General features: G+C 41.9%; 1 protein-coding gene across 20 annotated transcripts in view; it reads right to left on the bottom strand.

The window, feature by feature from the left end:
* Positions 1–15,361, bottom strand: part of LOC128695680 (synaptotagmin binding cytoplasmic RNA interacting protein) — a 1,077,764-nt gene extending 1,062,403 nt beyond the window's left edge. For 14 of the 20 annotated variants that reach the window (XM_070093430.1, XM_070093431.1, XM_070093432.1 and 11 more), the window contains exon 1: positions 14,837–14,991. Coding sequence is in view for 1 of the 20 variants with exons in the window: in XM_070093421.1 (XP_069949522.1) it covers positions 14,837–14,887 (51 nt within the window). In the remaining 19 variants the exon portion in view is untranslated. The other 6 variants (XM_070093417.1, XM_070093416.1, XM_070093421.1 and 3 more) reach the window with 6 other exon arrangements.
* Between the last annotated feature and the right edge of the window lie 283 nt (positions 15,362–15,644).

Genomic DNA, 15,644 nt, shown 5'->3' with positions numbered 1-15,644 from the left:
GCTGTTTACATCTTACCCTAACTGCCTCCTCTTTTAGTTTATAAACCTTCACCTCTCTCTTCCCTGATGATTCTATTCTCCTTGTATCCCATCTACCTTTTACTCTCAGTGTAGCTACAACTAGAAAGTGATCTGATATATCTGTGGCCCCTCTATAAACATGTACATCCTGAAGTCTACTCAACAGTCTTTTATCTACCAATACATAATCCAACAAACTACTGTCATTTCGCCCTACATCATATCTTGTATACTTATTTATCCTCTTTTCCTTAAAATATGTATTACCTATAACTAAACCCCTTTCTATACAAAGTTCAATCAAAGGGCTCCCATTATCATTTACACCTGGCACCCCAAACTTACCTACCACACCCTCTCTAAAAGTTTCTCCTACTTTAGCATTCAGGTCCCCTACCACAATTACTCTCTCACTTGGTTCAAAGGCTCCTATACATTCACTTAACATCTCCCAAAATCTCTCTCTCTCCTCTACATTCCTCTCTTCTCCAAGTGCATACACGCTTATTATGACCCACTTTTCGCATCCAACCTTTACTTTAATCCACATAATTCTTGAATTTACACATTCATATTCTCTTTTCTCCTTCCATAACTGATTCTTCAACATTACTGCTACCCCTTCCTTTGCTCTAACTCTCTCAGATACTCCAGATTTAATCCCATTTATTTCCCCCCACCGAAACTTCCCTACCCCCTTCAGCTTTGTTTCGCTTAGGGCCAGGACATCCAACTTCTTTTCATTCATAACATCAGCAATCATCTGTTTCTTGTTATCCGCACTACATCCACGCACATTCAAGCATCCCAGTTTTATAAAGTTTTTCTTCTTCTCTTTTTTAGTAAATGTCTACAGGAGAAGGGGTTACTAGCCCATTGCTCCCGGCATTTTAATCGACTCATGCGACACGCATGGCTTACGGAGGAAAGATTCTTTTCCACTTCCCCATGGACAATAGAAGAAATAAAGAAGAACAAGAGCTATTTAGAAAAAGGAGAAAAACCTAGATGTATGTATATATATATATGCAAGTGCGTGTCTGTGAAGTGTGACCAAAGTGTAAGTATGAGTAGCAAGATATCCCTGTGTGTTTATGAGACAGAAAAAGAAAACAGCAATCCTACCATCATGCAAAACAGTTACAGGTTTCTGTTTCACAGTCATCTGGCAGAACGGTAGTACTTCCCTGGGTGGTTGCTGTTATTTTTTTTTATTATCATCACACTGGCCGATTCCCACCAAGGCAGGGTGGCCCGAAAAAGAAAAACTTTCACCATCATTCACTCCATCACTGTCTTGCCAGAAGGGTGCTTTACACTACAGTTTTTAAACTGCAACATTAACACCCCTCCTTCAGAGTGCAGGCACTGTACTTCCCATCTCCAGGACTCAAGTCCGGCCTGCCGGTTTCCCTGAATCCCTTCATAAATGTTACTTTGCTCACACTCCAACAGCACGTCAAGTATTAAAAACCATTTGTCTCCATTCACTCCTATCAAACACGCTCACGCATGCCTGCTGGAAGTCCAAGCCCCTCGCACGCAAAACCTCCTTTACCCCCTCCCTCCAACCCTTCCTAGGCCGACCCCTACCCCGCCTTCCTTCCACTACAGACTGATACACTCTTGAAGTCATTCTGTTTCGCTCCATTCTCTCTACATGTCCGAACCACCTCAACAACCCTTCCTCAGCCCTCTGGACAACAGTTTTGGTAATCCCGCACCTCCTCCTAACTTCCAAACTACGAATTCTCTGCATTATATTCACACCACACATTGCCCTCAGACATGACATCTCCACTGCCTCCAGCCTTCTCCTCGCTGCAACATTCATCACCCACGCTTCACACCCATATAAGAGCGTTGGTAAAACTATACTCTCATACATTCCCCTCTTTGCCTCCAAGGACAAAGTTCTTTGTCTCCACAGACTCCTAAGTGCACCACTCACTCTTTTTCCCTCATCAATTCTATGATTCACCTCATCTTTCATAGACCCATCCGCTGACACGTCCACTCCCAAATATCTGAATACGTTCACCTCCTCCATACTCTCTCCCTCCAATCTGATATTCAATCTTTCATCACCTAATCTTTTTGTTATCCTCATAACCTTACTCTTTCCTGTATTCACCTTTAATTTTCTTCTTTTGCACACCCTACCAAATTCATCCACCAATCTCTGCAACTTCTCTTCAGAATCTCCCAAGAGCACAGTGTCATCAGCAAAGAGCAGCTGTGACAACTCCCACTTTGTGTGTGATTCTTTATCTTTTAACTCCACGCCTCTTGCCAAGACCCTCGCATTTACTTCTCTTACAACCCCATCTATAAATATATTAAACAACCACGGTGACATCACACATCCTTGTCTAAGGCCTACTTTTACTGGGAAATAATTTCCCTCTTTCCTACATACTCTAACTTGAGCCTCACTATCCTCGTAAAAACTCTTCACTGCTTTCAGTAACCTACCTCCTACACCATACACTTGCAACATCTGCCACATTGCCCCCCTATCCACCCTGTCATACGCCTTTTCCAAATCCATAAATGCCACAAAGACCTCTTTAGCCTTATCTAAATACTGTTCACTTATATGTTTCACTGTAAACACCTGGTCCACACACCCCCTACCTTTCCTAAAGCCTCCTTGTTCATCTGCTATCCTATTCTCTGTCTTACTCTTAATTCTTTCAATTATAACTCTACCATACACTTTACCAGGTACACTCAACAGACTAATCCCCCTATAATTTTTGCACTCTCTTTTGTCCCCTTTGCCTTTATACAAAGGAACTATGCATGCTCTCTGCCAATCCCTAGGTACCTTACCCTCTTCCATACATTTATTAAATAATTGCACCAACCACTCCAAAACTATATCCCCACCTGCTTTTAACATTTCTATCTTTATCCCATCAATCCCGGCTGCCTTACCCCCTTTCATTTTACCTACTGCCTCACGAACTTCCCCCACACTCACAAGTGGCTCTTCCTCACTCCTACAAGATGTTATTCCTCCTTGCCCTATACACGAAATCACAGCTTCCCTATCTTCATCAACATTTAACAATTCCTCAAAATATTCCCTCCATCTTCCCAATACCTCTAACTCTCCATTTAATAACTCTCCTCTCCTATTTTTAACTGACAAATCCATTTGTTCTCTAGGCTTTCTTAACTTATTAATCTCACTCCAAAACTTTTTCTTATTTTCAACAAAATTTGTTGATAACATCTCACCCACTCTCTCATTTGCTCTCTTTTTACATTGCTTCACCACTCTCTTAACTTCTCTCTTTTTCTCCATATACTCTTCCCTCCTTGCATCACTTCTACTTTGTAAAAACTTCTCATATGCTAACTTTTTCTCCCTTACTACTCTCTTTACATCATCATTCCACCAATCGCTCCTCTTCCCTCCTGCACCCACTTTCCTGTAACCACAAACTTCTGCTGAACACTCTAACACTACATTTTTAAACCTACCCCATACCTCTTCGACCCCATTGCCTATGCTCTCATTAGTCCATCTATCCTCCAATAGCTGTTTATATCTTACCCTAACTGCCTCCTCTTTTAGTTTATAAACCTTCACCTCTCTCTTCCCTGATGCTTCTATTCTCCTTGTATCCCATCTACCTTTTACTCTCAGTGTAGCTACAACTAGAAAGTGATCTGATATATCTGTGGCCCCTCTATAAACATGTACATCCTGAAGTCTACTCAACAGTCTTTTATCTACCAATACATAATCCAACAAACTACTGTCATTTCGCCCTACATCATATCGTGTATACTTATTTATCCTCTTTTTCTTAAAATATGTATTACCTATAACTAAACCCCTTTCTATACAAAGTTCAATCAAAGGGCTCCCATTATCATTTACACCTGGCACCCCAAACTTACCTACCACACCCTCTCTAAAAGTTTCTCCTACTTTAGCATTCAAGTCCCCTACCACAATTACTCTCTCACTTGGTTCAAAGGCTCCTATACATTCACTTAACATCTCCCAAAATCTCTCTCTCTCCTCTGCATTCCTCTCTTCTCCAGGTGCATACACGCTTATTATGACCCACTTCTCGCATCCAACCTTTACTTTAATCCACATAATTCTTGAATTTACACATTCATATTCTCTTTTCTCCTTCCATAACTGATCATTTAACATTACTGCTACCCCTTCCTTTGCTCTAACTCTCTCAGATACTCCAGATTTAATCCCATTTATTTCCCCCCACTGAAACTCTCCTACCCCCTTCAGCTTTGTTTCGCTTAGGGCCAGGACATCCAACTTCTTTTCATTCATAACATCAGCAATCATCTGTTTCTTGTCATCCGCACTACATCCACGCACATTTAAGCAACCCAGTTTTATAAAGTTTTTCTTCTTCTCTTTTTTAGTAATTGTATACAGGAGAAGGGGTTACTAGCCCATTGCTCCCGGCATTTTAGTCGCCTCATACGACACGCATGGCTTACGGAGGAAAGATTCTTTTCCACTTCCCCATGGACAATAGAAGAAATAAAAAAGAACAAGAGCTATTTAGAAAAAGGAGAAAAACCTAGATGTATGTATATATATATATGCATGTGCGTGTCTGTGAAGTGTGACCAAAGTGTAAGTAGGAGTAGCAAGATATCCCTGTTATCTTAGCGTGTTTATGAGACAGAATTGTCTACCAACAATTATTATATTATTATTTTCTCAGTTGTTTGTTGGGTTATCTTATTGAAACTTGGGCAATGTATGATGGAAAAATACTTCTTAACGTACACCAAAAATGAAAGAAATCAGACCATAAATAGTAGAGTTCACTTCTCAGCCATTAGCAGCCGCTTAGCGGTATATTTTTGTATGGTTTTTATGGTTATAATCTCATTTTTTCGGTCTCATTTGATAGAATGAAAGATATATTACAGAAATAGATATGATTTTGATTGCTTTCATGACGAAAAGTACCTTGGAATTGCACTCACAGTAGCGAAAATGTTCTATTCTTTAGCGAAGCTCAAGAGTAAACAAATGACGTCACCGTCCAATATCTGTCCGCCTGCCAGTCCAAATTCCAATATTGAGTCAAGAATGGGTTAACATTATTTATACAATTATTACAATAATGCAGCAGACTGCATAACAGTAAATCTTCTATTTTTTTGTGAATAAAAATTCCAAATGGTAAGCAAGAGTAATATAAGAGGGGCCTGTAGCCGTGACTAATGAGCAAAGAAAATGTTATTTTAGTGCCAGGAATGTCTACATTGTTTATTCTGGACCCTATTTTGAAATTGGCATCTGTTGAAATTTGTGTGAAATTGGCCAAATTGCCAATTTCTGACCACTTTATTGGGTAGTTGAAATAAATGAATTGGCAGTTTCTTGTACTCAGTTGACAGACTAGAAGTAAATAAGTTTATTCAGGTATACACAAATACAGTTACATAGGTCATCATACATAGCAGTTTATGTATAGAGAACCTAGGATAACCCAGAAAAGTCAGACGAAGTGACTTATTTCCAGTACCTGGCTTGGGCTTGCCATACATGATTTTTGGTAAATATTTTTTTTTCTCAGTTGTTTGTTGGGCTATCTCTTATTGAAACCTGGGCAATGTATGATGGAAAGATGCTTCTTAACGTACAACAAAAATAAAAAAGACGGACGATAAATAAGGGAGTTCACTTCTCAGCCATTAGCCGCCTCTTTGCAGTATATTTTCGTATGGTTTTTATGATTGTATTCTCATTTTTTTGGACTCATTTGATAGAATGGAAGATATATTACAGAAACAGACATGATTTTGATTGCTTTCATGATGAAAAGTACCTTGAAATTGAGCTCAAAGTAGCGGAAATGTTCGATTTTTGCCTATGTTCAATGAACTTTGTGTAAGTTGGTTAATTTTATTAAGTGTATTCTAACCTAACCACTCTGTAATCCGGCAAACTCAGTAATCCGGTACACTACAGGTCCCAACGATGCCGGATTTGTGACGGAGGACCTGTATTACTCTATTTTCTACTGGTTACAAAGTTAAAGACACTTTCCCCTTTATTCCTTTATCACACATTGTGTGTACTATTACACCATGATCACACTTGTCCTCAGTGCATCAATGACCATGTCATACTGGTCTAGTAGCTGTGAGTAGCAGGAGCAACATGGGTCATGCAACTGTTGGGTATCCAAGTGGTTAGCAATCTTGCTTCCTAGAACCCTTTCAAAGATTCTTATAATATGGGATGTTATTGCTATCAGTCTATAATACTTTGCAATTGCTTTACTGCTGCCTTTGTGGAGTGGGGTTATATCCGTTGGTTTTAGTGACTGTGGGATGACATGTCTAGGCTACCTCTCCATAGAATATTTAGGGCACACAAAAGGGAGGGTTTCCTGCAGTTCTTGATGAGCATGGAAATCTGAGTCTGGGCCTGGGGCAGAGCACATGGGCATGTTAATTTTTTTTTCTTTCAGAAATTCTGTAAACAATAAAAAAAAAATTATCATAAATTCACTTAAGATTGTTGACCCTCTGTCCAATTAACAGCTCACTAAATAGAGTCATACTCTAGACTACTTGATTTCTTTCCTGTCATTTGTGTAAGTCCCTTCTCATTTAAGCAAGGGCCCAATAATGGATGTGGCTTTTGCCCTAGATTTGTCATATGAAAAAAATTATTTTGGATTTTCTCTATTTCATTTATAGGCAGGCCCTAGTTTATGGCAATTCACTAATATGGCAGTTTTCAACTATACCCACTTATTCATTCAAACAGCACCCAAGTCACCATTATGGTATAACACTCTTGGTAGCTGAAAATCCAAGTGCCATTTTCTTTATCTTGGGTTGTTTAAATCCTCCATGAACACTACATGTGTCTGGCGTCTCTCTGGAAACTTTCCAAAGTTTCAAGCATTTTAAAGTTATATATTATATTAACACATCGGTCATCTCCCACCAAGGCAGAGTGACCTGAAAAAGAAAAACTTTCATCATCATTCACTCCATCACTGTTTTGCCAGAAGCTCACTTACACTGCAGTTATAAAACTCCAACATTAACATCCCTCCTTCAAAGTGCAGACACTGTACTTCCTATCTCCAGAACGGCCTGCCGGTTTCCCAGAATCCCATCATAAATGTTATCTTGCTCACACTCCAACAGCATGTCAAGTCCTAAAAACCATTTGTCTCCATTCACTCCTAACACACTCATGCATGCTTGCTGGAAGTCCAAGGCCCTTGCACACAAAACCTCCTTTACCCCCTCCCTCCAACCTTTCCTAGGCTGACCCCTACCCTGCTGTCCCTTCACTACAGATTTGTCACTCTGAAGTCATTCTATTTAGTTCCATCCTCTCTACATGTGCGAACCACCTCAACAACCTCTCCGCAGCCCTCTGGATAATAGTTTTGGTAATCTCGCACCTCCTCCTAATTTCCAAACTACAAATTCTCTGCATTATAGTCACACCACATGCTGCCCTCAGGCATGACATCTCCACTGCCTCCAGCCTTCTCCTTGTTGCAACATTCACCACCCATGTTTCACACCCATATAAGAGCACTGGTATAACTATACTCTCATACATTCCCCTCTTTGCTTCCATGGACGAAGTTCTTTGTCTCCACAGTCTCCTAAGTGTATCACTCACCTTTTCCCCCTCACCAATTCTATGATTCACTTAATCTTTCATAGACCCCTGTGCTGGAACGTCCACTCCTAAATATCTGAACATGTTCACCTCCTCCATACTCTCTCCCTCCAATCTGATATCCAATCTTTCATCACCTAAATTTTTTGCTAGCCTCGTCACCTTACTCTTTCCTTTATTCACTTTTAATTTTCTTCTTTTACATACCCTACCAAACTTATCCATCAACCTCTGCAACTTCTCTTCAGAATCTCCCAAAAGCACTGTCATCAGCAAAGAGCAACTGTGACAACTGGTGACGTCACATATCCTTGTCTAAGGCCTACTTTTACTGAGAAAATGTCTCCCTCTCCCCCTCATACTCTAACCTGAGCCTCACTATTCTCGTAAAACTTCTTCACTGCTTTCAGTAACCTCTGTCCTATTCCATACATTTGCAACATCTGCCACACAGCCCCTTTAACCACCCTGTCATATGCCTTTTCCAAATCCATAAATGCCAGAAAAACCTCTTTACCCTTATCTAAATACTGTTCACCTACAAGTGTCACTGTAAACACTTTGTCTACACCCCCCCCCTCCTTTCCTAAAGTTTACTCGTTCATCTGCAATCCTACTCTCCATCTTAGTCTTAATTTTTTCAATAATAACTACCACATACTTTACCAGGTATAATCAAGACTTCTTCACTTATAATTTTTGCACTCTCATTTGTTCCCTTTACCTTTATACAAAGGAACTATACATACTCTGTCAATCCCTTGGTACCTTCCCCTCTTCCATGCATTAAATAAAAGCACCAACCACTCCAAAACTATATCCCCACCTGCTTTTAACATTTCTATCTTTATCCCATCAATCCCAACTGCATTATCACCTTTCATTCTACCCACTGCCTCACAACTTCCCCCCCACTCACAACTGGCTCTTCCTCACTCCGACAAATTGTCATTCCTCTTTGCCCTATACATGAAATCACAGCCTCCCTATCTTAATCAACATTTAATAATTCCTCAAAATATTCCCTCCATCTTCCTGATACCTCTAACTCTCCATTTAATAACACTCCTCTCCTATTTTTAACTAGCAAATACACTTGTTCCCTAGGCTTCTTCAACTTACTAATCTCACTCCAAATTTTTTCTTATTTTCAACAAAATTTGTTGATAACATCTCACCCACTCTCTCATTTGTTCTCTTTTTACTTTGCTTCATCACTCTCTATACCTCTCTTTTTCTCTCCATATACTCCCTCCTTGCATCACTTCTACTTTGTAAAAACCTCTCATAACTTTTTCTCCCTCACTACTCTCTTTACATCATTCCACCAATTGCTCTTTTTCCCTCCTGCACCCACTTTCCTGTAACCACAAACTTCCCCCTGAACACTAATACATTTTTAACCCTTTGACTGTTGCAAGCCCCTTTCTGAAACTGTCATTCTATGTCGCAAAATTTTTGGAAAAAAAAACAAAATTATTTTTCTTATGAAATGATAGAGAATCTTTTCCCGATGGTAATGACACCAAAAGTACTAAATTTGGTCGAAAACTCACGGAATTACGCTCCCACGAAGCTAGCAGTCTCGGCGACACGTGCGCATTGACGATTTCACCGACTTTGAGCACTGTTTTTGGCCAATTCCCTTGTTCCAGTTGACCAAACTCATAGCTATTTCTTCAGAACTCCATTTTTTTTTTTTCTATCAGTTGAGCACAAGAAACCGCCCATTTACCGATTTGAACTACCCAATCAAGTGGTCAGAAATGGGCAAATTGGCCAATTTCACACAAATTGAAGAGGATGCCAATTTCAAAATAGGGTCCAGAATAAACAATGCAGACCTTACTGGCACTAAAATAACATATCCTCTGTTCATTAGGCATGTCTCTAGGCCCCTCTTATATTAATATTGCTTTCTATTTTGATTTTTTATTCATACAAAAAATACAAAATTTACTTTTATGCAGACTACCGCATTATTGTAAAAATGTTATAAATAATATCAGTGCACTAGTGAAAGAATATTAGACTCCCCAGTTGATGTGTATTGGACGTGTGGTGTGATTTGCTTACTCTGCAACATTGGTAAAAATCGAACATTTCCGCTACTTTGAGCTCAATTTCGAGGGCGTTTTCATTGTGAAACTAATCAAAATCATCTCTATTTCTGTAATATGTTTTCCATTTTATCACGCAAGACCATGAAAATGAGGATAAAACGATAAATACCATACGAAAATACACCTCAAAGTCGGCGTTTTAATCCAAAAAAACGATCAGTTTTTTTTCTCATTACGCACTGCGTGCTGCAGGATTTTTTTTATGTGGTGCACACTGACCATACAAACCCATTCTCTCACATGTGGGCCTACCAGCTTTTTCCTGCTTGATTTGAAGCCGCTAGAATTTACACATATAAATACGTCTGAAACAGTGGCGAGTAAGACGTATATATAGGAGCAAAACAGTCAAAGGGTTAAACCTACCCCATACATTTTCGACCTCATTGCCTATCTTCTCACTAGCCCATCTATCCTCCAATAGTTGTTTATATCTTACCCTAACTGCCTCCTCCTCTAGTTTATAAAGCTTCACATCTCTTTTAGTTGCTGCTTCTATTTTCCTTGTATCCCATCTACCTCTTACTCTCACTGTAGCTACAACTAAAAAGTGATTGATTTATCTGTGGCCCCCCCCTATAAACAAGTACATCCTGAGGTCTACTCAATAGTCTTGTCTACCAATGTGTAGTCCAACAAAATAATGTCATTACACCCTACCTATCTTGTTTACTCATTTACCCTCTTTTTTTCTTGAAGTATGTATTATCTATAACCAAACCCCCTTTCTATACAAGGTTCCTAGGTCCCCAATTATCATTTACACCTGGCACTCCAAACTTACCTACCACACCCTCTCTATATGTTTCTCCTACTTAAGCATTTAGGTCCCCTACCACAATTACTCTCACTTGATTCAAAAGTTCCTACACACTTGCTTAACATCTCCCATAATTTCTCTCCTCTATACACCTCTCTTCTCTAGGTACATACACTTATGACCCACGTTTTGTATCTGACCCTTTTTTCAATCCACAATCCTTTAATTTATACATTTATATTCCCTCTTTTCCTTCATGTACAGGAAAAGTACAGAGGTAAGGAGAAAGATCTTGTGAGGTATGGGCACTGGCATTGTGGGGGTGAGGTACAGGCACTGGCATTGCAGGGGTGAGGTACAGGCACTGGCATTGCAGGGGTGAGGTACAGGCACTGGCATTGCAGGGGTGAGGTACAGGCACTGGTGTTGCGGGGGGGTACGGGCACTGGTGTTGCGGCAATGAGGTAAGGGCACTAGCGTTGCGGCGGTGACGTACGGGCACTAGCGTTGCGGCAGTGAGGTACGGGTACTGGCATTGCGGCGGTGAGGTACGGGTACTGGCGTTGCAGCGGTGAGGTACGGGCACTGGCACTGCGGCGGTGAGGTACGGGCACTGGCACTGCGGCGGTGAGGTGCGGGCACTGGCACTGCAGCGGTGAGGTACGGGCACTGGCACTGCAGCGGCGAGGTACGGGCACTGGCACTGCAGCGGCGAGGTACGGGCACTGGCACTGCAGCGGCGAGGTACGGGCACTGGCACTGCAGCGGTGAGGTATGGGCACTGGCACTGCGGCGGTGAGGTATGGGCACTGGCACTGCGGCGGTGAGGTACGGGCACTGGCGCTGCGGCGGTGAGGTACAGGCACTGGCGCTGCGGCAGTGAGGTATGGGCACAGGCGCTGCAGCGATGAGGTACGGGCACTGGCGCTGAGGCGGTGAGGTACAGGCACTGGCGCTGCGGCGGTGAGGTATGGGCACTGGTGCTGCGGCAGTGAGGTACGGGCACTGGCGCTGCAGTGGTGAGGTACGGGCACTGGCGCTGCGGTGGTGAGATACGGGCACTGGCACTGCGGCAGAGAGATACGGGCAATGGCGCTGCAACAGTGAGGTACGGACACTGGTGTTGCAGCGGTGAGGTACGGGCACTGATGTATAGGTCCTGAGTTACAAGTTCTGTGGTATGAATAGAGGTACACGAAGTGAATTACAGGTAACAAGCTCAGCAATGAGCTACAGGTACTGAAACAGGTACAGGTACTGAATTACAGGTACTGGAAGTGGAGATATTGAGTTACTGGTACTAATGTGAAAGTATGTAGTTACAGGTACCAAGTTACAGGCACTGATGTGCAAGTATGTAGTTACAGGTGCAAAGTTACAGGTACTAATGTGCAAGTATGGAGTTACAGGTACCAAGTTACAGGTACTGATGTGCAAGTATGTAGTTACAGGTACAGTTACAGGTACTGATGTGCAAGTATGGAGTTACAGGTACGAAGTTACAGGTACTGATGTGCAAGTATGTAGTCACAGGTACAAAATTACAGGTACTGATGTGCAACTATGGAATTACAGGTACCAAGTTACAGGTACTGATGTGCAACTATGGAGTTACAGGCACTGGTGTTCAGGTAATCAGGCACAGGTACTATGTGCAAGTCAAGATACAAGTAGCAATGTTCAGGTAGTGAGGTACAGGTATTAAGATAGAGGTAGCAAGATACAGGTACTGAGGTACTGGCACTGATATAGAGGTAATGAGGTACAGGTCCTGATATACAAATAGGTGCAGGTAATGAGGTACAGGTCCTGATATACAAATAGGTGCAGGTAATGACATAGAGGTAGTGAGGTACAGGTCCTGATACAGTAGTGAGGTAGAGCTACTGAGGTACTGGCAATGAGGTACAGGTACTGATGTTGAGGTAGTGAGGCACAAGTACCGAGGTACAGGTTGTGAGGCACAGGTACCAAGTTACAGGTAGTGAGGTACAAGTACTGATATTGAGGTAGTGAGGCACAAGTACTGAGGTACAGGTAGTGAGGTACAAGTACTGATATTGAGGTAGCGAGGCACAGGTACCGAGTTACAGGTAGTGAGGTACAGGTACCGAGTTACACGTGGTGTGGTAAGTAGTTTTATTCAGGTACAGGTATACATAAATAGCTACATAAATTATCATACATATCAGCATATGTCGACGTGACTTATTTCCACTGGGGTCCTTGAGACTAAAATGAATATAAGTCACTGACTTCTTTGGGTTATCCTGGGTAATCTACACATGCTGCTATGTATGATAATTTATGTAACCATATTTGTGTGTACTTGTAGATGTACTAAGTTACAAGTAGTGAGGTATAGGTATTGATGTTGACGTACAAGTACTGAGTTTACAGGTACTGAGGTACCTGTAGTGACGTTGAGGTAGTAAGGTAAAATATTGGCTAAGCCGGTAGATGTGGACCTGCCTTGCATGGGCCAGTAGGCCCGCTGCAGTGTTCCTTCTTTCTTATGCTCTTATGTACTGATGTAGCGAGGTACAAGTGCTGATGTAGTGAGGTACAAGTGCTGATGTAGCAAGGTACAAGTGCTGATGTAGCGAGGTACAAGTGCTGATGTAGCGAGGTACAAGTGCTGATGTAGCGAGGTACAAGTGCTGATGTAGCGAGGTACAAGTGCTGATGTAGCGAGGTACAAGTGCTGATGTAGCGAGGTACAAGTGCTGATGTAGCGAGGTACAAGTGCTGATGTAGCGAGGTACAAGTGCTGATGTAGCGAGGTACAAGTGCTGATGTAGCGAGGTACAAGTGCTGATGTAGCGAGGTACAAGTGCTGATGTAGCGAGGTACAAGTGCTGAGGTAGTGAGGTACAAGTAATGAGTAAAAGGTACAAAGTTACAGGTACTGACAGAGGTAGTGAGGTACAAGTACTAAGAGGTACTAAGTTGCAGGTACTGATATAGAGGCAGTGAGGTACAAGTACTAACTAAGAGATACTAAGTTACAGGTACTAATATAGAGGTAGTGAGGTACAAGTACTAAGAGGTACTAAGTTGCAGGTACTGATATAGAGGCAGTGAGGTACAAGTACTAACTAAGAGATACTAAGTTACAGGTACTAATATAGAGGCAGTGAGGTACAAGTACTAAGAGGTACTAAGTTGCAGGTACTGATAGAGGCAGTGAGGTACAAGTACTAAGAGGTACTAAGTTACAGGTACTGATAGAGGCAGTGAGGTACAAGTACTAAGAGGTACTAAGTTACGGGTACTAATATAGAGGCAGTGAGGTACAAGTACTAAGAGGTACTAAGTTACAGGTACTGATATAGAGGCAGTGAGGTTCAAGTACTAAGAAGTACTAAGTTACAGGTACTGATATAGAGGCAGTGAGGTACAAGTACTAAGAGGTACTAAGTTACAGGTACTAATATAGAGGCAGTGAGGTACAAGTACTAAGAGATACTAAGTTACAGGTACTAATATAGAGGCAGTGAGGTACAAGTACTAAGAGATACTAAGTTACAGGTACTAATATAGAGGCAGTGAGGTACAAGTACTAAGAGATACTAAGTTACAGGTACTAATATAGAGGCAGTGAGGTACAAGTACTAAGAGATACTAAGTTACAGGTACTAATATAGAGGCAGTGAGGTACAAGTACTAAGAGATACTAAGTTACAGGTACTGACAGGTAGTGAGGTAGAAGTACTTACTATGTTACAGGTACTAATATAGAGGTAGTGAGGTACAGTGTCAGTTTAATAACTCAGCCTCACATAGTACTGCAATGAAAACACTGGAGAAAAAAAAATCATTTATTTCAGTTTGAGCAGAAAAGAGTGAGGAGTGACGTAGTGTTGCTGGAGGATAAGTAAGACGTGTGACAGTAGTGGACAGTGTTGACGAGGTAGATGTCAAGGTAGAAAGTAGAAGTAGCAAGAAGACAGCTGCTAACTCTCCCGCCAAAACAAGTGGTGGACTAGGCCTACTAGTGGCAGTGTCAGGCACTAGGCCTACACCACCTGGAGCACAGGTGACACTACCTACTTGGGTGCCTACCAGCACAGTGCCACAGATGGTGCCGCTAACACCTGCTCAGCAGCAGCTGCCTCAATAACACAACACAACGGTCGTAGCCTCAACACCTTCCCTCTTATTTTTCCCTGCCACTCTTACTGGTGCCTCAGTTTCATGGCTCACTTTTCTCCTTTTAACGACCTACTGGCATGAAGCAACTTAACGGATCAACTGTCAACTTACTAACTTTAACCGCTGCTTAATAATCAAGTCAGTAGGTATAATAGTACACATACACAAGGGCCGGTTACTGCAAATGGCGAACGAGCAACGTGATTACTTTTGTACGGGGACCACTGCATGACGCGCACGGCGCTCCATCCTGCCACACCACACTACCTCGCTTACTATATCATCTCTGATAACTCTCATACACGTATATATCAACTTATACTCATGTTTAACTGTGAAATGAGCGTTTTAATGCTTTAGGGATGGTTTATTAGTGTGATTTGTGGTGGTGAGGTGGAGTATGTGGGTGGTGATGTGGCAACAATGTGGTGCATCTCGTCCCCAAAGTGTGGCGGGAACACCAGGATGCGTCACAAATGCACCTTGTTTCCAGGTGCACTTTTCTCCATCATGGAGGGAAGGACACGCTTAGCCACTCCCGCCACGCCACTCTGCTGTGCAGAATGGCTTCATTGGCTACGTGGTATCCAAAAAGTCATATCGAGAAAAGGCAGGACAAGTGAAGTAGTGTGAGGGTGTGAGGGAGAATGTGGCGGCGGCGGCGGCGGGTGGCGGGCGCGCGCGCGCCCACCTGGCGACGGTGCTGCCACCACCACCAACAACAACAACAACAACAACAACATTTATCCTCCTCACAACCCATCTCATTTAAATTAAAATTAAAATATTTCTTCTGAAGCTAAATCTACTACGTATATTTTAATGGAGCACACATCCTTTATTTTTATGAGAATCACTGAAAGTAGCTTTCTAATTTAGAAATTATGTTAATATATGCACCTCAACATTTTATTTACCG

The sequence above is a fragment of the Cherax quadricarinatus genome, chromosome 42 (assembly GCF_038502225.1).
Source record: "Cherax quadricarinatus isolate ZL_2023a chromosome 42, ASM3850222v1, whole genome shotgun sequence".
Classification (NCBI taxonomy): Eukaryota; Metazoa; Arthropoda; class Malacostraca; order Decapoda; family Parastacidae; genus Cherax; species Cherax quadricarinatus.
The sequence above is the reverse complement of the archived record's forward strand: the minus strand, read 5'-3'. Positions and strand labels throughout refer to the sequence as shown.